Below are 23,561 nucleotides of genomic sequence, written 5' to 3' on the forward strand. Positions count from 1 at the left end.
AAATAATACTCGCCATAATTATAAGAAGGAAAGGATTATTATCAGTGAAAATCATTCCGATATTGCAATACAATGTGTTACCTGTGAAGGGTTGAGGTATGAAATCTCTTAGTCCTTGGAAAAGCTGGCGGGGCCTGGGGCTGCCAGAGGGCCAGAGAGTTGTTATAGAGAGGACAGCTGGCTGATGTAGCCTCTTTTATGTACCTCAGTGTCATCTCCTATGTGTGTATCAACATGAAAAAGGGTGTAGTTGAGCTTTGGGTAATTACATCCTAAAGTATTCTGTGCTGCTCATATTCTTCCACTTGCAAAATATGTTGTAACCATAATGCCACATATTAAAAAACATAACTTTTATTTTGGTAAATTTTCAGCTCTTCTGCGTCGTGCTACTACATATAAACATCAAAACAAACTCCAGGAAGCTATAGAAGATTTGAGTAAAGTACTAGATGTTGAGCCTGATAATGATTTGGCCAAGGTCAGTATAGAACGTGATTTCTCACCTAATTCTGTAGTTGACTGTTTCTGTATTTATTTTAAAGTGGTATCAATCTTGCCAAACAAATTATGTTGAAGATCAGGTCACAGCTTTAAAAGGTAGGTATATTCCAGACACCCCAAAACATTAACATCTATTTGAAGTGGAAGAAAGCAGAATCTTAAAATTTTTTTTCAAAACTGTAAACCTTCCTCTGAAAGACAAATATCAATTTTTCTTTTTCCTATAGTGTTGTAGGCAATGTTTTTCTCTGAGCCATGTGGAGTGGTATAGAAGGTACTTTCCTAGGTAGGATTAGGGGTGAACTCCGTGGCCATTGAAGAGCGTTTCAATGGCCTGTCTGTAATGAGCATGGTAGCATGTGCTACCTGACTGAGCAGACTGACTCAGTTATACACTTAGGGGATCTGTATTCACACCTAAAGAGTAGAGGTAAGTGTCAAGAACTGAGATTTTCCCCTGCTTACAAATGAACAAGGTGGCCTACCAGAGGATACAAGATATCCTGAGTCAAAAACAAAAGACTTTGTTACTCCAAGCAGATGAGCTTCACGTTCATGTCAGTTCCCCTTGCTCCCAAGTCCCACAGGGGTGACACAGAGTGGCCCAGATGGATGTTGCACACTCAATGGATTTATGTGATGGCTGACAAATCAAAAATTTAGGAAACCAGCTGGGTGCAGTGGCTCATGTCTGTAATCCCAGATCTTTGGGAGGCTGAGGCAGGCAGATCACCTGAGGTCAGGAGTTCGAGACCAGCCTGGCCAACACTGCACTCCAACCGGGGCAACAGAGTGAGACTACATCTCAACAAACAAAAATTTAGGAAACCCGCTTCTTTTATGATGGGGTATAAGCAAACCTGCCCAATCTCTGCTCCATAGGGAAGCATCACCTTTATTACACTGGAGAGCCAACACACCTGCCCTCTCCGCTGCAGATGAATACTATTCCTGTTTGCCAAGGTTGTTCTCAGTACAAACATCCTTAGAGATGTCCAGAAAGAAGGTGGTTTAGTGCCTCTGCTGGCAGTATAGTCAGAAATAAGAGAAACCCATGGAGAAATTGTTACTAAGTTTCCACATACACCTATTGGGTTACCTATCCCACTGTCTCTGAGTGGCAGCTAATGTTCCTAGAATATCAGCTGCTTTTGTCAAGTCAACATTTTAGGTTTAGGTTTAGGGCCTGGCTTAGTATTTCCTTTTTGTAATGGTTATGTTTATTTATTTTTGAGACAGGGCCTTGCTCTGATGCCTCAACTGTGGTGTGGTGGGAACATGGCTCACTGCAGCCTCCACCTCCTAGGCTCAAGCAATCCTGCCATCTCAGCCTCCTGTGTAGCTGAGACCACAGGTGCACACCACCTCCCAAAGTGCTAGGATTACAGGCATGAGCCATTGTGCCTGGTTTCAAATGCATTTTTATCTTAACCATATGCAAAGATTAACTCAAAATGGATCATATACTTTTTGATGTAAGATATAAAATATAAAAGTTCTAGAAGAAAACATAAGAGAAAATCTTTATGACCTTAGACAAATATTTCTTATGTAAGACATGAAAAGTACAATCCATAAAAGAAAAAGTTGGTATATTGGACTTCATCAAAATTTAAAACATCTACTTTTCAAAGACACTATTAGAAGAATAAAAGACAAGCCACAGCTGGGCATGGTGGCTCACACCTGTAATCCAAGCACTTTAGGAGGCTGAGGCAGGCAGATCACTTGATCCCAGGAGTTTAAGACCAGCCTGGGCAAGACAGCTGAACTTCATCTCCACAAAAAATTTAAAAGTTAGCCAGACATGGTGGTGTGAGCCTGTAGTCCCAGCTACTCGGGAGGCAGGGGTGGGAGGATAATTTGAGCCTGGGAGGTCAAGGCTGCAGTGAGCTGTGATTGCACCACTGTACTCCAGACGGGGCAGCAGAGGGAAACCCTGTCTCAGAAACAACAACAACAACAAAACAAAACAAACAAGAAAGCCACAGACCACAGACTGGGAGAAAATATTTGAAAATCGTGTATCCAACAAAGGATGATATATCTATTTTTCATCAGAGTCAGCATAAAATATTTCAGAATTTTCAGCATTACACTAAAACAGTAATGCGGGCTGGGTGTGGTAGCTCACGCCTGTAATCCCAGAACTTCAGGAGACTGAGGTGAGAGGATTGCTTGATCCCACGGGTTTGAGACTAGACTGGGCAACATAGTGAGACCTCATCTCTATATTTTAAATAAACAAACAAACAGCATATATAGCATGATTTCATTTGTGTAAAACTATACATCTCTGTGGGTATATATTCATAGAAACATCTAGAAAGATGATTATCAAAATGTTAATAGTAGTATCTGAATGGCAAGATTTTAGGTGATTTTTTTCTTTATTTTTAATACTTGTTACACTGCTTTTTGTGTGTGTGTGTGTTTTTTTTTTTTTTACAGTGGACATGTATGATTACAATCAAAGGCCACCAAAAAAAAGCCTTGTCTTAGTTGTATTCATTTTTCAACATCTTTATGTTTTTAACCTGAAAGAATGGTTATATTTATTATTAAAGGAAAATATTTTCTTTAATATGGTAATTATGTTGCAGAAAACCTTGTCAGAGGTTGAAAGAGATCTGAAAAATTCTGAAGCTGCATCTAAGACTCAAACCAAAGGGAAAAGGATGGTTATTCAGGAAATAGAAAACTCCGAAGATGAAGAAGGAAAAGACAGCGGAAGAAAACATGAAGATGGCGGTGGAGATAAGAGTAAAATATCTTTTCTATATAGATTATGTAAAAAACTGCCTTTTTATATGATGAGCTGGCTCAATTTTTCTATTTGTACAGAAATTCGTAATCTATCAAAGTTTTTCTAGCTTTGCCTTGTAAATTCACAAGCCGGCTTCGCTCATCTTTTTCTTAATACAGCTTGGTAGAATCTCTCAAACTCATTTTCCTTCTTAACCTGTCACCTTTTTCTAGTGCTCAGTTTAATTTCTGGTCACCACCTTTAAATGTAAATGGCTGTGTTTATTTGACGCAGACCATTTGCAAGTTAACCTTAAATATCTCTCTTTGATAATTGTTTTGTATATATCTACTTGATTGCAAACAAATGTGTTGGTTTCAAAACAGGTATGTGTAGCCCCATTTATATGCCAAAAATGAATGCATTACTAGAACATTGCTATGTGTGTTTTTAAAAAATATTTTAAATATGCAAAAGAAATAAGTATAATTTAACACTTGAAACAATATTTTAAGAGAATCTAGACTAGATAAAGGGTTATCTTCATAATATAAAACATAGAAAGTTATTTCAACTTTGAGGGGAAAGATTTGCCTCCTCACTTGACAAGGGACATAAAAACTTTTCCCTCCGTCAGCTGGGCGTGGTGGCTCACACATGTAATCCCAGCATTTTGGGAGGCCGAGGCGGGTGCATCATGAGGTCAGGAGTTCAAGACCAGCCTGGCCAACATGGTGAAACCCTGTCTCTACTCAAAATACAAAAATTAGCTGGGTGTGATGGCATGCACCTGTAATCCCAGTTACTCAGGAGGCTGAGGCAGGAGAGTGGCTTAAACTCGGGAGGTGGAGGTTGTGGTGAGCCAAGATGGTGCCACTGCACTCCAGCCTGGGCAATAGAGCGAGACTCCATCTCAAAAAAAAAAAAAAAAAAAAAAGATTTTTCCCTCCGTCTTGAGAACACCTGAGCAACTGGCAGTGGTGGGGCAGTGGAGGGGGGAGATATTATCAATTTTGAAAATCATTCACAAGTAAAAATTAACTTGTAAGTAATTTGACAGAATATTCTAATTTTAAGAGAGATACAAAATGTTCAGTTCATTCAATTTTAAAAATAAAGAACGAGTTTTAATTTTTTTAAGTGACAAAAAATAATGCAATGTATACACTTCAGATTAAAATACAATCAGTTAAGATTGGATAAAGACAAAGGAACAGAAAGGGAGGGAGCGAGAAAGAGGAAGGCAATCAGAGAGGTGAGAAGGAAGAGAGAACATAATAAGGATTCAAAAGGGAGAAATTAAGGTAACCAGTTTTTCAAGGATTCAGGCTTGCCTTTTAGCCAGATTGTAAATACGATCTGGCAGCAAATCTTCTTAGGGTTTATATTTAGCTTTGCATAATTAACCATATGTCTTACAGTTAAAGGAAACCATTTTATATCTTATATGAAGTGAAATGAAGTATAAACTATATTACTTCCTATTATTTTAAAATTGTTATTTTAAAATTTTATATATAGTAAAAATGGACCTTTTGAATATACAGTTCTAATACATGTATGGTTTCATGTAACCATCACCATATTCAGGATACAGAACAGTTCTACCACCCAAAAAGGCCTTCTTGCTGTCCTTTCAGTGAAACCCTTCCCTCACCCCAGCTCTTCTCTATTCCTATAGCTTTACCTTTTCCAGAATGTCCTATAAATGGAGCTGGAAAGTATGTCACCTTTTGAGTCTAGCTTCCTTCACTTAGCATGTCACTGAGATTCATTCATGTAGCTGCATGTATCATTGTCTCATTCCTTTTTACTGCTGAGTAGCATTCCATTAATAGTTGTACCAAAGTTTATACATTCGGTTATTCAAGGACATTCAGGTTATTTCCAGTATTCGCTAATTATGAGTAAAAACTGCTATACACACTCATGTGCAGGTTTTTGTGTAAACATATGTTTTCATTTCCCCTAAGTAAATAGCTAAGAGTGGGACTGCTGGGTCATACGGCAAGTATGTGTTTAACTTTACTGGAAGTTGCCTGACTGTTTTCCAGAGTGGCTATATCATTTAGCATTGCCATTAGTAACATATGAGAGTTCTAGATGCTTCTCGTCCTTGCCAGCATTTGGTATTGATTTTTTTCCCTTTTTACCCATTCTATTAGGTGTATAGTGGTTTCTCATCAGTTTTAACTTGCATTTTCCTGATGAGAATCTTTTTATGTGCTCATTTACCATCTCTATGTTACTTTTTGTGAAGTGTCTCTTCAAATTATTCCACCAATTTTCAAAAATTGGGTTGTTGTTTTCCTACTGTTAAGTCCTGAGAATTCTTTTTATAATCTTGATGCAAGCTCTTAAAAATTTTTTGTCTGTAGCTTTTTTCATTCTTTTAACAGTCTTTTACAGAGCAAAGGTTTTTCATTTTGTAGAAGTACAATTTATCCAGTTTTTAAAATGGACTGTGCTTTTGATGTTATATCTATGAACACTTTGCCTAAGTCAAGTCATGAAGATTTTTTCTTGTAAGTTTTTCTTTTTCAGAGATAGGGTCTTGCTCTGTTGTTTGGGCTACAGTGCAGAGGTGTGATCATGGCTCACTACAGCTATGATCACTCTTTATTATTGTCTTCCTTCTGCTTGTTTTTATGTTCATTTGCTTCTCTTTTTCTTTTTTTCTTTTTGAGATGGAGTCTCGCCATATTGCCCAGGCTGGATTCAAGCTCCTGGGCCAAAGATTCTCCCACCTCAGGCTCCCGAGTAACTGGGACTATAGGCACGCCACTGCACTCAGCTTGCTCCTCTTTTTCTTAATTTCTCAAGACAGAAGCTTGAAATATTTGAGAATTTCTCCTCCGAATATAAGCAGTGGATGCTGTAAGTTTCTTTCTGACAGAAAGAATATAATTTTTAAGCCAGGCACAGTGGCATGCACCCATAGTCCCAGGGAGCTCAGGAGGCTAAGGGTTGCTTAAGGCCAGAAGTTCAATCCCAGCCTGGGCAACATAACGAGACCCCATCTTTTTTTTAGAAAAATAATATAATATAAATTTTAAGACCAGTAAGCTCCCTTTTATCAGAAAAGTAAATTGAGATGAAGTAGAATAAATAGCCGAAAACTCAGACATAATCTTTTCATCTTAAAATGAAATGAAATCAATTGAACTAGTTTACATTCACCTCTAGTTACATTGAACTAGTTACATTCAAACAAGTTACATTGTTTGATAGAGTGTGAAAAGAGGTGCTAGAGCCTTGGACACAAAAGAAGCAACCCCAGACACTTTTAGGAAAATCATGTTAAAGCCCAGAGGAAAGTTATCAAGTTGGAATCTTTACATGTGGTTCTCCATCTCATCACATTCCAGGAAAGAATTCCCAGTCATTATGGGGTATGTTCCAGGACCATGGAAAAAGGCAACAATTTGTGTTTTGTAACCTTGGCTGGTAATGCTGTCCCTTTATGAACTCCACTCGGGTTGGCCAGGCCCAGTTCATCCCGACTGGGGTATAACATAACTGATGAATTTAACTTAACAACTGACAATTATTGAGCACCTACTCTGTGTCAGGTGCTGAGATAAGACAATTGATAGGCTTTCTTTGCTTCTCCTTCTAAGGGCCAGGATTAACAAATTGCCTATTGGCCAGGATGATTACACCTGGGGATTTGAGTTCATGGGCTTTTTCCTGGAAGCTCCCTATCTGTTTGCCTTCTCTAGTAGAGATCATTTAGAAGGAAGAAGTGGCCATCACCATACAGCTGTAGCTGTCGAAGAGTTTGGTATTTATTCCATCTATCTCCTTACAGAGACGCAATCAGAGGAAAGTGAGCATCTACCCTCCCTTGCAGTGCTGTTGGTGTTGCTACTTAAAAATGAAAGCTAAGAAAATTAAAGTCACTCACAAACAGAAGGATAAAATATAGATCAGTATTTCTCTTGTGCTAGAACTGGCAGGATCAGGAAGGTGGAAGTCAGGGATTTCCAGGAGTTCAAACAATCAACAAAATCATAAAGGTGAATAATTTTGATTATGTGAAAATGAAAAACATGTATATGTTAGGCGCCATAAAAAAAACTAAAAGACAAATGATAAACTAGGAAAGATGGCAAAGGGTTGATAACCTTATAATATGAAAAGTTTCTACAAAACAATAAGAAAAAGATGAGGTGCTAGTACAAAACTGGGCAAAGCATACAAACAGACAAATCACTAATGAAGAAATAGAAAGGATCAGTAAACTTTGTATTACTCATAAAAATGAAAATTAAATAGATTCTTTTTCTTTCCTATCAAATTGGCTGAGATAGAAAAAATAGTACCCTTTGTTATCAAAAGTGAGGTAAGATAAGCGTTAAAAATATTTTAATATAATTCATATATAGTAAAATCCATCCTTTTCAAATTCAGTGAATTTAGTATATTCATGAAGTTGTACAACTATCACTGATCTAATTTCAGAACATTTTTATCATCCCCAAAAGAAATTCCATACCCACTGGCAGTTACTGCCCATTTTACCCTTCCCCTGGCCCCTGGCAACCACTAGTCTACTTTTGTTTGTATGGATTTGCCTATCTTGAGTATTTCATACAGATGGACGCTGCTGTGCAAGCTGCTCTGCCACTTGGGCCATATGACCCAGCAGATCCAATGGTGCTTGAGGTGTCAGTGGCAGATAGGGATGCCGTTTGGAGCCTTTGGCAGGCCCCCATAGATGAATCACAGTGGAGGCCTCTAGGATTTTGGAGCAAGGCCCTGCCATCTTCTGCAGATAACTGCTTTCCTCTTGAGACAGCTCTTGGCCTGTTACTGGGCTTTGGTGGAAACTGAACATTTGACTATGGGTCATCAAGTCACCATGCGACCTGAACTGCCTATCATGAACTGAGTGCTTTCTGACTCATCTAGCCATAAGGTGGGTTGTGCACAGTAGCCTTCCATCATCAAATGGAAGTGGTCTATATGTGATCAGGCTCAAGCAGGTTCTGAAGGCACAAATAAGTTACCTGAGGAAGTGGCTCAAATGCCCATGGTCTCCACTCCTGCCACCTTGCCGTCTCTCCCCCAGCCTGCACCGATGGCCTCCTGGGGAGTTTCCTGTGATCAGTTGACAGAGGAAGAGAAGACTAGGGCCTGGTTCACTGATGGTTCTACACAATATGAAGGCATCACCCAAAAGTGGACAGCTGCAGCACTACAGCCCCTTTCCAGGACATCCCTGAAGGACAGCAGTGAAGGGAAATCTTCCCAGTGGGCAGAACTTCAAGCAGTGCACCTGGTGGTACACTTTGCATGGAAGGAGAAATGGCCAGATGTGTGATTCTACACTGATTCATAGGTTGTAGCCAATGGTTTGGCTAGATGGTCAGGGATTTGGAAGAAGCACCCAATGCTTCTGCCAGGACTACCATCCATGGACTCATGGAATGCCTTATCCGCCATCATGTTATTCCACACGGCATTGCCTCTGACCAAGGCACTCACTTTATGGCTAAAGAAGTGTGGCAGTGGGCTCACGCTCATGGAATTCACTGGTTTTACCATGTTCTCCATCATCCTGAAGCAGCTGAATTGATAGAATGGTGGAATGGCCTTTTGAAGTCACAATTACAAAATCAACTAGGTGACAATACTTTGCAGGCCTGGGGCAAAGTTCTCCAGGAGGCCATGTATATTCTGAATCAGTGTCCAATATATGGTACTCTTCCCCCCATAGCCAGGATTCATGGGTCCAGGAATCAAGGGGTGGAAGTGGAAGTGGTACCACTCACCATCACCCCTAGCAATCCACCAGCAAAATTATTGCTTCCTGTTCTTGTGATATTACATTCTGCTGGCCTAGAGGTCTTAGTTCCAGAGGGAGGAATGCTGCCACAAGGAGACACAACAATGATCCTGTTAAACTGGAAGTTAAGATTGCCACCTGGATACTTTGTGCTCCTCCTACCTTTAAGTCAACTGGCTAAGAATGGAGTCACAGTGTTGGCTGGGGTGATTGACCCAGACTCTCAAGACAAAATCAGTCTACTCCACAATGGAGGTAAGTAAGAGTATGCATGGAATGCAGGAGATCCATGAGGGCGTGTCTTAGTATTACCATGCCCTCTGATTAAGGTCAATGGGAAACTACAATAGCTCAACCCAGCCAGGACTACAAATGGCCCAGACCCTTCAGGAATGAAAGTTTGGATCACTCCATTAGGAAAAAAACCACGACCTGCCGAGGTGCTTGCTGAAGGCAAAGGGAATACAGAATGGGTAGTAGAAGAAGGTAGTCATCAATACCAGCTATGACCACGTGACCAGCTGCAGAAATGGGGACCGTAATTGTCATGAGTATTTTCTCCTTTTGTTAAAACATGTTTGTGCATGTATACGTTTGTACTAAGAAATGTCTTCATTTTATTTCCTTTTTTCTTTATCATGTGACATAAGATTTATTGACTTCATATCAGCATTTAAATATTAACTTTATATTATAGTATTTGGGTTGGGGATTGGTGCATTTCTGGTTGTACAAAGGATAGTTGTATTATGTTAGGTGTAATTATGACCTTATTATTGTCTTTATTTGAAGATTATGTATAATCTCAGGAAATGTATAGGGGTTCAAATTGACAAGGGGTGGTTGAAATGGTTAATACTGAGTGTCAACTTGATTGGATTGAAGGATACAAAGTATTGATCCTGGGTGTGTCTGTGAGGGTGTTGCCAAAGGAGATTAACATTTGAGTCAGTGGGCAGATCCACCCTTAATCTGGTGGGCACAATCTAATCAGCTGCCATCGAATATAAAGCAGACAGAAAAACATGAAAAGGAGAGACTGGCCTAGCCTCCCAGCCTACATCTTTCTCCTGTGCTGGGTGCTTCCTGCCCTTGAACATCACACTCCAAGTTCTTCATTGTTGAGACTTGGACTGGCTCTCGTTGCTCCTCAAGCTTGTAGACAGCCTATTGTTGGACCTTGTAATCATGTAAGTTAATACTGAATAGACTCCCATATATATATATATATATATATATATATATATATATATATATATATATATATAAAATCCTACTATATATATATAATCCTACTAATATATATATTATATGTCCTATTAATTCTGTCCCTCTAGAGAGAACCCTGACTAATATCATTAGAGTGAGACCCTGTCTCAAAAAAAAAAAAAAAGAAGAAGAAAAGAGAGTCCTTTGATTTTGCTCTATTTTTTCAGGATCTTTTTGGCTATTCTGAACTCCTTACAATACTGTATGAATTTAAGGATTCTCTTTTCCATTTCTGCAAAAAGTTTTGATAGGATTGTGTTGCATCTGTAGATTGCTTTGAGTAGTATTAACATTTTAACCTTAATAACAATAAGTCTTCCTATCCATGATTACAGGATATATTTCCATTTATTCAAGTCTTTTTAAAAATTTCTTAAAGCAATACTTTCATCTCCTTGGTTAAATTTATTCCTAGGTATTTTATTCTTTTGGATGCTATTATAAATATAATTGTTTCCTTGATTTCCTTTTTGCTCTGTTCATTGCTAGTGTATAGAAACACTGATTTTGGCTTGTTGATCTTATACCCTACAACTTAGCTGAATTTGTTTATTGCTCTAGTTTTTTTTGGTGGGGGTGGTGAAGGGGGTGGATTCTTTTTTTTTTAATATAAATAGGATCATATAATTATGCATAGAGATACCTTTACTTTCTTTCCAATTTGGATGCCTTTTATTTCATTTTAGTGCCTAATTGATCAGTCTACAACTTTTAGTACAGTGTTGAATAGCCGTGGTGAAAATGGGCATCCTTGTCTTGTTGCTTATGTTTAGGGGAAAGCTTTCATTACTTTTATCTTTGAATATGATGTTGGCTCTGGGTTTTTTCATAAATATACTTTATTATGTTGAGGAATTTCACTTCTATTCCTAGTTTTCTGAGTTTTTTTTTTTTAAATCACAAAAGCATGTTGGATTTTGTCATGCCTTTTCAGCATCAATTGTTGGATCATGTATGCAATTCTTTACTTTTTCTGTTAACGAGGTATGTTGGCATTGATTGATTTTCTAATGCTGAACTAGCTTTGTATTCCTGGGATAAATCCCACTTGGCCATGGCGTATAATCCATTCAGTATGCTGTTGAATCTGTTTGCTAGTATTTTGTTGAGGATTTTTGGTCTATCAACTACTCACACTACCCTACTTGAGGCTACACTGTTGGCCATTCATTCCTTTGATAGTTGTTATTATTGTCTCCTTTCTTCCCAAACTACTGTTGGTGTTTCTGAGGCAGTATGCGCTCCTGTTTTTTTCTCTCATTTCTAGGCATTTCTGTGCCTACACTGTGGATTTTTCCTCTGTTCATCCTTTAAGTGTTAGTATATCTCAGGGATCCTTGTGAGCCTTTGAGTGATCCCATCCACATCCAAACTTTTATTTTTTGTAGAGATGGAGTCTTGCTATGTTGCCCAGGCTTGCTTCAAACTAGTGGCCTCAAGCAATCCTCCTGCCTCAGCCTGCCAGAGTGCTAGGATTACAGGGGTGAGCCACCTTGCCAGTTCCACACCCAAACTTTTTTTTTTTTTTTTTTTTTTGAGGTGGAGTTTTGCCCTGTCGCCCAGGGTGGAGTGCAATGGTGCGATCTTGGCTCACTGAAACCTCCACCTCCCGGGGTCCAAACGATTCTCCTGCCTCAGCCTCTTGAGTAGCTGGGATTACAGGCACCCGATACCATGCCCAGCTAATTTTTGTATTTTTAGTAGAGACAGGGTTCACCATGTTGGCCAGGGTGGTCTCGAACTCCTGACCTCGTGATCCGCCTGCCTCAGCTTCCTAAAGTGCTGGGATTATAGGCATGAGCCACCATGCTCGGCCCCAAACTTTTATATATTAGTAACTCCCAAGTCACTGTCTCTGGATAAGGCCACTTCTCTGATCTACATGTGGAGCCACCGCCTGAACAGCTCCATTGCATTGTCCCACAGGTATCCCAACACCCAAAAGAACTCACAAGTCTTTCATGTTTGGGCCTCTGTTTACCTGTCCAGAGACTATCAAAGTTGTTCAGAGCCATTTCAATCTTAAGGAAAGAATGCTTTGCATTCAGTTCAAATCTGGGTTATGGCTGGGCACAGTGGCTCATGCCTGCAATCCCAGCACTTTTGGAGGCCAAGGAGAGAGGATTGCTTGAGACCAGGACTTTGAGACCATCCTGGACAACATAGCAAGACCTCATCTGTATAAAAAATTTTAAAAATTAGCCAGGCATGGTGGCTGGCTCTCACCTGTAGTCCCAGCCACTCTGGAAGCTAAGGGGAGGATTGCCTGCCCCAGAGGTCAAGGCTGCAGTGAGCTATGATGGCGCCATTGCACTCCACCCTGGGCAATAGAGCAAGACCCTGTGTCAAAATAAATACATACAAATAATAAAAATAAAAACAAATCTGAGTTATGCTGGCTTCTAGCTCTGTGTACTAGAGTGCATTCCTTAGCTTCTTGTTTCTCTGTTGCCTCATTTGTAAAGTGGGAATGATAATACTTGGTATTAGGATTAATGTGACCCATATTAAGTTCTAAATGAACTGCAGCTCTTTAGTGATAGTATTGGTCAGACCTGAGGGGATACTGTGCAAAGGGGTGGAAAGTAATAAGCTGACCATTGTTTCTGCCGACCCTGACTTTTGTGCTTTCACCCAGTTTCTGGTGGAGAACCTGATTGACAGAAACCAGATTTAAAACTGGAGCCTTACTCTGATAACCCTACTGGGTTTAATCTGCAGATTTATCTTTATAGCAAAATCTTTTTTATTGTTTTAATAGTTAAGATCCCTTTGGCTGGTGATCCAAATTGGATGTTATTCTGCTGTATAGAAAACAGTATTTATTAATGTGTTTTTATACTTGATGTTTGTCTTAAGGTGATCATCCACTGATTTTCACTTAAATAATTGTGCTTTTCTATTCCCTCTGTCTCTGTGCTTAAAATCTTGGCTTTACCATTCATGAAAAAGAATGGAAAATATATCCATTAAGAATCAGATGAGAATTCGTTAAAAGAGAAAGCTTGGAAATCTCTGTATTTAAGTACTTTTTAACAGTGCTTTGAAATTATTAATTGCTTTGTTTTAAATATTGATAAGACACCATAAATTAAATATTTATACATCCTTTTCATATTTAAAAACAGATTCAACAATTATTAAAGCTATTAATACCTGAACTCCTAATCAAAATCAAATAAATTTTTAGTTTGAATAAGGCAATGGGATGGGAAATTTGCTGTGTTTTTAAGGCTCCCTTTAAGCTTAAAAACTAGGTGCCTAATTTGTGACTTTTTCGCTAAATTCACTTTTAAAATGACTTAAAAATCACTTACGCTTTATTTTTCTTTCAAATCTTTTTCTCCTAATCTTTTAAAATAAGGAAAGGTGCCTCCGTGTTGGGTATTATAATTGTATTCAAGTTTTCGCAACTCCATTCAAAAAAAGTACGTATTTTGTAAGCTCACCTGGACAGGTGGACTTGATGAAGGGGATGGCTCTGAGATGCCGGTTTTCAGCCACAGGCCGTTCAGCGCTTAAACAGTTAGAGACAGGGTAGGTTTCTGGCCGAAGCCCGGGAGCCGAGTCCTCACGAAGCCGCAGGGGCCCCGAGAGAGCGGACTGGGCCGACTGGCCCTAGAGGTCGGGCAGCACCGGCTCCGCCCGCAGGGGCGGTGCCCAACCCGGCTTCCCCAGAGCCCGCCCTCCGCGCCGGGCGCCCCCGCGGCCTCCGCGGCAACTGCTCCCGGTGATGCAAACCCTCACTTCCCGCATCCACTTCCTCACAGAGCCCGCGGAGCCGGCGGGAGCCGCGCGCGCCGCCCAGCCGTGCGTCATGGGCAACATCCAGAAGAAGCTGACTGGCAAAGCCGAGGGCGGCAAGCGGCCGGCAAGGGGCGCGCCGCGGCGGGGCCAGTCCCCGGAGGCCGGCGCGGACAAGCGGAGCCCGCGGCGGGCCTCTGCGGCGGCGGCGGCGGGCGGCGGCGCCACCGGGCATCCGGGCGGCGGGCAGGGCGCGGAGAACCCCGTCGCGCCCCCACCCGCCGCCCCAGTCAGCCCCGCCGGCCTGAAGAGCCAGGGCAACGAGCTGTTCCGAAGCGGGCAGTTCGCCGAGGCGGCCGGCAAGTACTCGGCGGCAATCGCGCTCCTGGAGCCGGCAGGTAGGTGCGCCGCGCCCCGCCGCTTCCCGGGCCCCTCGCGCTGCGGTTCACCCGACCCCCGGGGGCCCCGTGGGAGAGGCGCTGCCGCCTCCTGAGTGACAGGCGCCGGCATCGGTGCATTCCTCCCAGGTGACTAAGAGCGCCGTGCCACCTGACCTCAGTGAGTAGCACCTTGGAATGCAGGCATGTTCCCGGCCAGGCACGTTTGCCTCCGTCCCCGCTGGGCTTTCCCTTGGTGGCTATTGCGGGTAGCAGCTCCGCGGAGTTCTGCATGATCAGTCTGCAGGACTGCAGTGCCACCCCACTGGAGACCTCGGCCGTCTTGTAATTCTGGTGAACTGTGATCTTGCTAATGGATTTTAACTGTATTTAATTAAATGTGATTTTTAGGAAGTGAAATTGCAGATGATCTAAGTATCTTATATTCAAATAGAGCAGCATGTTACCTAAAAGAAGGAAACTGCAGTGGCTGCATTCAAGATTGTAACAGGTAAACTGCACGTTTTCAGGTTTGTCAAGAGATTGTTATAATTTCATTATGGTGAATGCAATATCCAAGATCCTAAATTTTCTGCTTAAGGATCTAATTTCTTAAGAGCTTTACGGTATGTTAATTGATTGATGCATAAAAATAATAAATTATCTCACGTATATGAAGAGAGTTATAGAAGATTGTGCAAACTTTTTTCATTTCCACTGCTACTGCCCTAATTCGTGCTCTTTTCATATCGCTCCTAGACTACTGGAGAAGCCTGATAACTAATTCCAATCCACTGCGGCATCAGAATAACTTTCCTGAAACATTATTTTGTTCAGATTGTTTCCAACAGGCCTTTAATGGCTCAGTATTGGCTTCGAAATAACTGTAAACTTCTCTGTCACTACACTGCCTCCAAGCAAGTTTCTCCTTCCATTTGGTCTACTGGACCACTTGCTTACTCTCGCCCACCCTGTTCTCTGAGCTCTTGCCCATGTTGCCCCTAATGGTGGTAATGCCCTTTGCACATCTTAGCTTCTGAAGTTCTTGCTCAGCTACCCCTTCTCTCTACCTTCTTGGGTGCCCCAGACTTCCTGGTCATCTGCAGGCCTGTAACACCTACACTGACACTCGGTCACACCTCTTAAGTCCTGTTATCCACTCAAGGGGGTTTAAACACATCGAGGTTAGAAACTAGGTCTTTTCTTTTTTTAATAGACAAATAATCACTGTACATATTTATGGGGTACCGAGTGATGCTTCGATATATATGATGTGGCCAGGCACAGTGGCTCATGCCTGTAATCCCCGCATTTTGGGAGGCCAAGGTGGGCGGATTGCTTGAGGTCAGTTTGAGACCGTCCTGGCCAACATGAGGAAAGCTGGTCTCTACTAAAAATACAAAAATTAGCTGGGCGTGGTGGCACACCCTTATAGTCCCAGCTACTCGGTAGGCTGAAGCAGGGGAATTGCTTGAACCTGGGAGGCAGATGTTGCAGTGAGCAGAGATCCCACCACTGCAGTCCAGCCTGGGCAACAGACAAGAGACTCTGTAAACTTTACTCATATATATATATATGTATATGAAACTATGTACCATTGTTAACTATAGTCATCCTACAGTGCTATAGAATAATAGAACATGTGCCTCCTATCTAGCTGTAATTTTGTATCCTTTAACAAATCTTCTGCCTGTCCCCCACTTCCCCCTACCCTTTCCAGCCTCTGGTATCCTCTGAGGAACCCTGTCTTATACAGCTTCATACCCCTCGAAGCATAATAGTCACCCGTGGTACTCAATAAGTTACCTGCCTGGATGGTAAATATCTACATAAATAAAACATTGTTTTCCACCATTAAGTAATAAGAAGCCCTTTGGCAAGAAGCTACTATTAGTACATCTAAAAAAGAAGTGATGTCCTAGTTTGACTAACACAGCTCTGGCTTACTCCTGTTGTCTCATATAACACTCTCAGAAACTCTAGTTTGAACAGTAAATTATGTGGACACTGTTTATAAGGTGAGTAATTTATTATTGTTTTCATTGGCTGTATCATTTTATTTTGTTTTTGTTGTTGTTGTTGTTGTTTTTTGAGACAGAGTCTCGCTCTGTCGCCCAAGCGCCATCTCGGCTCACTGCAAGCTCTGCCTCCCGGGTTCACGCCATTCTCCTGCCCTAGCCTCGAGAGTAGCTGGGACTGCAGGCGCCCGCCACCACGCCCGGCTAATTTTTTGTATTTTTAGTAGAGACGGGGTTTCACAGTGTTAGCCAGAATGGCCTTGATCTCCTGACCTCGTGATCCACCCGCCTTGGCCTCCCAAGGTGCTGGGATTACAGGCGTGAGCCACTGCGCCAGGCCCAGTTTATTGATATGGGTAAAGCTTGCTAGTATCTGTGCCTAAGTTTAAAAAGAAGGCCTTGAGGCACTTGAATTTTTTTGCCAGTTTTACATATTTAAATTTGAAGTGAATAATACTTATATTCTCTTTGGCCTGACATCAGACCGCATCCTCAGTTGTGCTGGCTCACACTCGCTAATCATTACATTTTTCAGGATTTTGTGAGCTGGTTGATGTCAAGTTGATATTTTGAAATCTGCCATGGTGGGATACCATTTAATACCATGAAATGAGCAAATGCCACAAATCTGGGCTTCCCACCCCTCCTTTTTTCTTTACCCAGAGAGCCGGTTGTTAAGGGCTTTTACCAGTGCTCTTAACTAACAGACCAGACCATGTGAATTTGTTGGATACCAAGCCCGTGGTGATTTGCAGCCAACATCCTTTCAGCTCAAGTGTCTGTTTCTAATACATTACCCTTCAGACTTGTTTTAGGCCTTTCCACAGTGAGGGAGGTCAGGACACTTTAGTTAAAACTTGAGACCCCTAACATTAGAGCTGCTGCAAAAGAGTGGGTTTGTGTTGTCCTTACCTGAGATCCTCTAAGGTGATTAACATTTACTGGCTAAAATTGGCTGTGTTTCAGTGTAGACATAGGAGGAAGTCAAGTATGGGACTCCAGCCATGGTGTCCAGGGAGGCTAGAGTGGGGGCTTGTCCTAGGGGAGGGCAGGAGATGGCTCACCCGAGAGGGAAGTGGGCGTCGGTTTAGGTAGGTTGTGCTAACCTAAGAGCTGTTTTCTAGGCAAGGAACCTGGCCTTGCTGGTTGGTGCTGACCTCCGTAGAGACTGACCTACTCAGATGTTTTCTTTGATAGCTGGCCTACCAGTCCCAGTGTAAGAGAAATGGAGATGAGGCCCAGCAGGGGTGATTTTACACTAAAGCAGTGATTCTCAATCTTGTTGTAATGCCAGAGAAGCCACTCTGTGCTTTTGTGAACATCTTTTCAGCTCAAGTGACTATATTCAAACAGATTGCATACATGTTAAAGGGAGTTTTTGTGTTTTTGTTTTGTTTTGTTTTAGTTTTTCAGTTAATTATCTTTGCTCTTTGGAGAGTTCCACGAATTCTTTTTTTTTTCTTTTTTTCTTTTTTTTTTTGAGACCGAGTTGTGCTCTGTCCCCCAGGCTGGAGTACAGTGGTGCAATCTCGGCTCATTGCAACCTCCGCCTCCCAGGTTCAAGTGATTCTCCTGCCTCAGCCTCCCGAGTAGCTGGGATTACAGGCACTCACCACCGCACCTGGCTAATTTTTCATATTTTTTGTAGAGAAGGGGTTTCACCATGCTGCAGGCCAGGCTGGTCTTGAATTCCTGACCTCAAGTGATCCACCTGGTTTGGCCTCCCTAAGTGCTGGGTTACGGGGATGAGCCACTGTGCCTGGCCCAAAAGTTCTTATTACCAGATAAGTGGTATCAGGAGTCAAACACTGAGAAAGAAAAACAGGCAAAATTTAAAATAAGAGGAGAAAATTTTACCTATGAAAATAATTTTTAGATGTATTTTGGGAAAAACTACCATTTGATTTTAAATGTCTTAACCTCTGAGGAGCATTGGTTGTTTTCCAGGGGTGTGTTTGGAGAGTGGCCATTTGGAGTGCGGGGTGGGGGTTGGGGGGGGATTGAAGATCTTGAAGGTCTCTAAGCCTGGCCTCTCCCCTCATCACAGCATCTCCTAACTGTCTTTTAGACCTCCAGGTGAAACATGAAAAGGGATTATGATGCTTAAGTTTGAAAGCCATCATTTTACAACTTTTAAAATACTCATAATTGTTTATAAGCTAAAATACTTCACTTTTCTCATCTATCAGAACCTTTTTGGTTTATCTAAACCACACCAAAAATCTTTTGGTGACTTTCCATTGAGGACATTTCAACAGACTAAATACAAATGAATGTTGCCTAGTAATTCTCTCCTTTTTCTTTTCTTTTCTTTTTTTTTTTTTTTGAGACAGAGTCTGACTCTATCACCCAGGTTGGAGTGCAATGGCACGATCTCGGCTCACTGCAGCCTCTGCCTCCTGGGTTCAAGCAATTCTTGTACCTCAGCCTCCCAAGTAGCTGGGATTACAGGTGTGTACCACCTAACCCAGCTAATTTTTGTATTTTTTTTTTAGTAGAAACAGGGTTTTGCCATGTTGGCCAGGCTAGTCTTGAACTCCTGGCCTCAAGTGGTCTGCCAGCCTTGGCCTCCCAAAGTTCTGGGATTACATACAGGCTTGAGCCACCGTGCCTGGCCAGTTCTCTGCTTTTTCTTATCTTTGCTACTCTCACAGTCTTGAAATTGGAAGATTTTTTAGGGTCTTAACTGTGTTACCTTGAATAGATAGCCTCTTTTGTAAGCTCTGCTTCAAAAGTTCTCTGTGCTTATTTTTATGCATGGGTGGTTTTTTTCCTTAATGGAATTTCCATTCATAAGTTCATATTCATTTTCAGGATTGTGGTTAAAGAAAAAAGTCTTGCATTTACTGGGCAGAAAGTGCTAAAAATTAAGTACAGCATCTCATCAGTTTTAGATCCCAAGCTTGGCTTAAGGCCATCTTGAATAGATAAATGGCACCTTGGTCATTGGAAGTCTTCTGTGAAGTGAAGGTAGTCACATGGTTGTGACTCTGCTCATAGAGTTAATATTACCTAAACATTAAACTAAGCTAAATTTAAGGCAGTAGTACAGGTGACAGATCCTGATGCCCACAGATCTGTTGTCTAGTGTTGAAATATGTTTACTTGATTTTAATTTTATATTTTAAATAACATTTACTGTTTTAAAAAACCACCTACCTATTATAGAAAACTTAAGAAAAAACTAGCACAGCACAAAGATGATCATTAAAATCACTCACAATCCTAACACCTAGGCAGAGTGAAATTGGTTATTTTTTCAGAGAAGTGAAGCAGATTAGGTTTAACAGCATTTCTAGAATAACTTCTATGATACGCCAGAAGGGCTCCCACAAGTGCAGCTGAGTATCTGTATGATGTGGTCTGAGTGGCAGATGACTCAGAGTTCCTTCATTTGTAGTGTTTGTGTGTGTACTGTGGTAGGCAGAGTGTAGGCTCTTGAGGGCTCACAGACAAGTTTGCTGAGTGCCTCTCATGACCCAGGTGATCTAGGACTGGGAATATAGTGGTGCTCTGGACAGGCAATGCCCTTGCCCTCACGAAGCTCACATTAGAAAGAACTGACCTGTGGGCACATCACTCCTCATGTTTCTGTTTCTTCACCCACATAATGAACATATTAATATTTACCTGACAGGTTTGTTGTGAGATTAGATGGGGAAGTCTACAGTGACTAGCACATAGCAGATACTCTGTCAATGTTTCCTCACTACTGAATCATTGTAGACAGGAATAGACAGCAGATTTCTAAGACTATTGGAAAAAAAAGCAAGTTAAAGAAAGCAGCCCTTGCTCATGCTTTCCTGGAAAGTTAAATACTTGATATATTAACTGCTTATAGCATGAGTTGAAAGAATAAATCCACAATCTTCAATGTGGACAGTCTGGTGCAGATGCTAGTTAGTAGGTTATATAGAAAGGAGGCTCTTCATAGGATCTCTGCATGGAGGACTTCTTTGCAGCTTCTGTTGATTTTGTTAAAACCAAGAGTACTATAGTTTTCATTCATAAATACAGATTTGTGATTCTTTAACCAAAGACTCTGTGCTGCCTTTTGACTTAACATATTTTCAGTTTACCATGGGATTATTGGGACATAACCATATTGTAAATCGAGGATTATATGTACAGTTTTTTTATTGTTTTACTTCAGAATATAATGAAGTACGTTAAATGCTGAAGTAGCTTTAAACACTTCAAACAAAACCAAAAAACACAACCATGAGATACATCTTTAGTGATATTGGAAACACTTCATAGACTAAAACGTGCAAGATGAAAATTCATAACTTAGAAGAAATCATTGTAGGTTTAGTTCCTTGATTCCCCTTTGGTCTGTTTTTGAAGCTCTTTTGCAGCAAGTGAATCATAATAAACTAATAAGTTTAGAGTGCTGATTTTCAAAATGTGATGCAACTTTTATGGTTCTGTACTTTATTATTAAATACATAGGTGCAAATAAGAATTTTCTTTTTAATCAGTCAACGACAAGAATCTGTTGAAACCCTGCTGTGTGCCTTGTGCCATGCTGCTCTGTTAGGGGACTGGGGAGGCCAGGGCATGCTGCCAGGGAGCTCCCGGCTCAGTGGGAAAGAGTAAATGCAGAGTGCTTTGCTACTGGTTTAAAAGAAAGGAACACAAATATGATTGCTTTCTTACTCTGGGTTTGCCTTTCTGGCATGTTGCCTGGTTCCCAAGGCGAAGTCTCGAATGTGTACATATTTGAGAGTTCAGTACTGCAGTATCTATTCAGTGAAGTATAAACGAAAGAGCATTTTTCAAAACAAATGGTATGTAATATTTTTGTCTTCTTTAGGGCTCTGGAACTTCATCCATTCTCAATGAAACCTCTTCTGAGGCGGGCGATGGCCTGTGAAACTCTAGAGCAGTATGGGAAAGCTTATGTGGATTATAAAACAGTATTGCAGATAGACTGTGGACTGCAGCTAGCAAATGACAGTGTTAACAGGTAATTAATCTGAGGCAGCTACCTAAAACCTAGTTGTTTTATACTGTTTTTCCCTTCCCCTCCTTCAAGAACATGTCAAAGTATAGATGTGTTCTCAGTTACTTTTATCACCTGAATGATTGCCTTCTTTTATTCCATTACATCAAATGGTTCTCTCCCTTAACTTAATTTCTGACTCTCCCTTAATACATTCTGACTTGTCCTCTAATGCCTTTGTATTTGTTTTCTGATCCATTTATTACGGTTCAATCAATATTTTTTTTGGTCTTAGTAACACAGGATATAACTCATATGTGCTGCTTAAATATATGTGGTGATAAGAGGGTATTTACATTGATATCATAAAATCAGTACTAGTAGCTGGGTGCGGTGGCTGATGCTTGTAATCCTAGCACTTTGGGAGGCCGAGGCGGGTGGATCACTTGAGGTCAGGAGTTCGAGACCAGCCTGGCCAACATGGCGAAACCCCATCTCAACTAAAAATACAAAAATTAGCCAAGTGTGGTGGTGGGCGCCTGTGATCCCAGCTACTCAGGAGGCTGAGGCAGGAGAATTGCTTGAACCCAGGCTGCAGAGATTGCAGTGAGCTGAGATCATACCACTGCACTCCAGCCTGGACAACAGAGCAAGATTCCATCTCAAAAAAAAAATTAAAATTAAATAAATAAATCAGTACTAGCTATAGAATAAGATCCAAAAATGTGGTGAAAACTGCTGTGTTGAATCCTCTCCTCCCAGAGGATTTGCAGGTGTTCATTGGCACCGTATCTGTCAGTGGAAACATATCTCTTGTTTCTCCTGCGGAGAATGGATGTCTTCATGAGCCTGCCAGATATTTCTGTTATATGCCCTTGTAAATAGACACTTATCTAGGATGAATAGTAATTTATAATGGCGAAATAGCAAAGAATTTGGATCTAATTTATGTTATGACCTATTTACCCCCAGCGTGAGAATGGGAAGGTAAAAACTTCCAGACTTCATCAATTGCTTTCTGTTGAAATTTGAAAATTACTAGTTGGATAACATTTCTAGTTATATATGATATTTTCTGATCCCATTTGCTTAAAGTGTAACTTCTGAAATATTTATATGTTACACTGTACCCTGTGCTGGTCTAGTGGACCAGGCCTTGCTCCCCTCAAAAAAAAAAAAAAAAAAGCGGGGGAAAATGACATGGTCTCCGTCTTTAAACATACTAGAATATAGTTGGGTAGAAACAGTGTACAGCAGTTTATCCCCAGGCTGGGGGAAGGGGATCACAGACAGGCCAGGCCACCTGTGTCTATATGGGCTGAACTTGTTGCAGAGAGAGCACTTGAGGGGGGGCTTTGAAGGACACTGAGAGAACGTGAAGAGACCTTAAACAAAATTGTCGAAAATGAGAATGGTAATTCAAGGTAAGTTTTAAAATCAGACCTTACCTTCCCATGTGGTCCCAGCCCTGCTGGAAAGATATATAGGCAGAGCTGACAACCGTTCTCTTGGTAGTCACAGGGAACATGTCTGATCCCAGCCTGCCTAGAAGAAAGGGACATACATCCATTATCTGTGATGGGGTGAGATGAGACTGAACCTCTTGCACCCACAGCCTCCTTGACCTTGAGCTTCCTTGGCCTTGACCAGGCAGTCTCACCTGGTGCTGCACAGCCACCCCACGGCGCGCCATCTGCTGCCTCCTTTTATGTGCCTGCAGGCCCTTTCTCCTTTTTGTCTTTGAATTCCTTCTCATCTATCAGGAGAGGACTTGCCTCCTCTAGGAAACTACTTTCCCTGATCCACTGTCTCCCTACTCCATAGGTGCACCTTAGGTTCCCTTTCTCAGTGCCTCCATAACACTGGGCCCTCTTTTATTACCCAGCTTCTATATTGTTTTCACGTTTGCTGTCTCTCTGTGTAAAATTCTTTTCCTGTGGCCCTAGCCGGTATTCCCTGAGGTCAGAAATTGTGTTTTTTCATCTTTGTCACTGCACTGCCTCCTGTGTCTGCCTCCAGTAGACGTCCTCAATAAAAATGAGTGCATTTTCAAACAGAGAATGCAGGGTTCACTCCTGTGCTTTGGGGCATTGCTTGTTGCTTTTAATTTGCCCCATCCTCGGCTTGGTAGTTTTCAAGGTAGAGCTGGAGAAAGTAAGATCTTCTC

General features: G+C 41.3%; 2 protein-coding genes across 3 annotated transcripts in view; one reads left to right on the forward strand and one right to left on the reverse strand.

Moving 5' to 3' along the window:
* Positions 1-23,561, forward strand: part of SPAG1 (sperm associated antigen 1) — a 76,611-nt gene that overhangs the window by 33,054 nt on the left and 19,996 nt on the right. The window contains exons 9-13 of the mRNA XM_054497641.2: positions 375-481; positions 3,108-3,267; positions 14,081-14,452; positions 14,843-14,942; positions 21,266-21,418. Coding sequence (XP_054353616.2) covers positions 375-481; positions 3,108-3,267; positions 14,081-14,452; positions 14,843-14,942; positions 21,266-21,418 — 892 coding nt within the window. The remainder of the gene's footprint in view (positions 1-374; positions 482-3,107; positions 3,268-14,080; positions 14,453-14,842; positions 14,943-21,265; positions 21,419-23,561) is intronic.
* The window catches only part of RNF19A (ring finger protein 19A, RBR E3 ubiquitin protein ligase), a 117,145-nt gene that overhangs the window by 6,722 nt on the left and 86,862 nt on the right, over positions 1-23,561 (reverse strand). For both annotated transcript variants that reach the window (XR_008504062.2, XM_054497649.2), the window contains exon 11: positions 22,843-22,939. Coding sequence is in view for 1 of the 2 variants with exons in the window: in XM_054497649.2 (XP_054353624.1) it covers positions 22,843-22,939 (97 nt within the window). In the remaining variant the exon portion in view is untranslated. The remainder of the gene's footprint in view (positions 1-22,842; positions 22,940-23,561) is intronic.

The sequence above is a fragment of the Pongo pygmaeus genome, chromosome 7, assembly GCF_028885625.2.
Source record: "Pongo pygmaeus isolate AG05252 chromosome 7, NHGRI_mPonPyg2-v2.0_pri, whole genome shotgun sequence".
Lineage (NCBI taxonomy): Eukaryota > Metazoa > Chordata > Mammalia > Primates > Hominidae > Pongo > Pongo pygmaeus.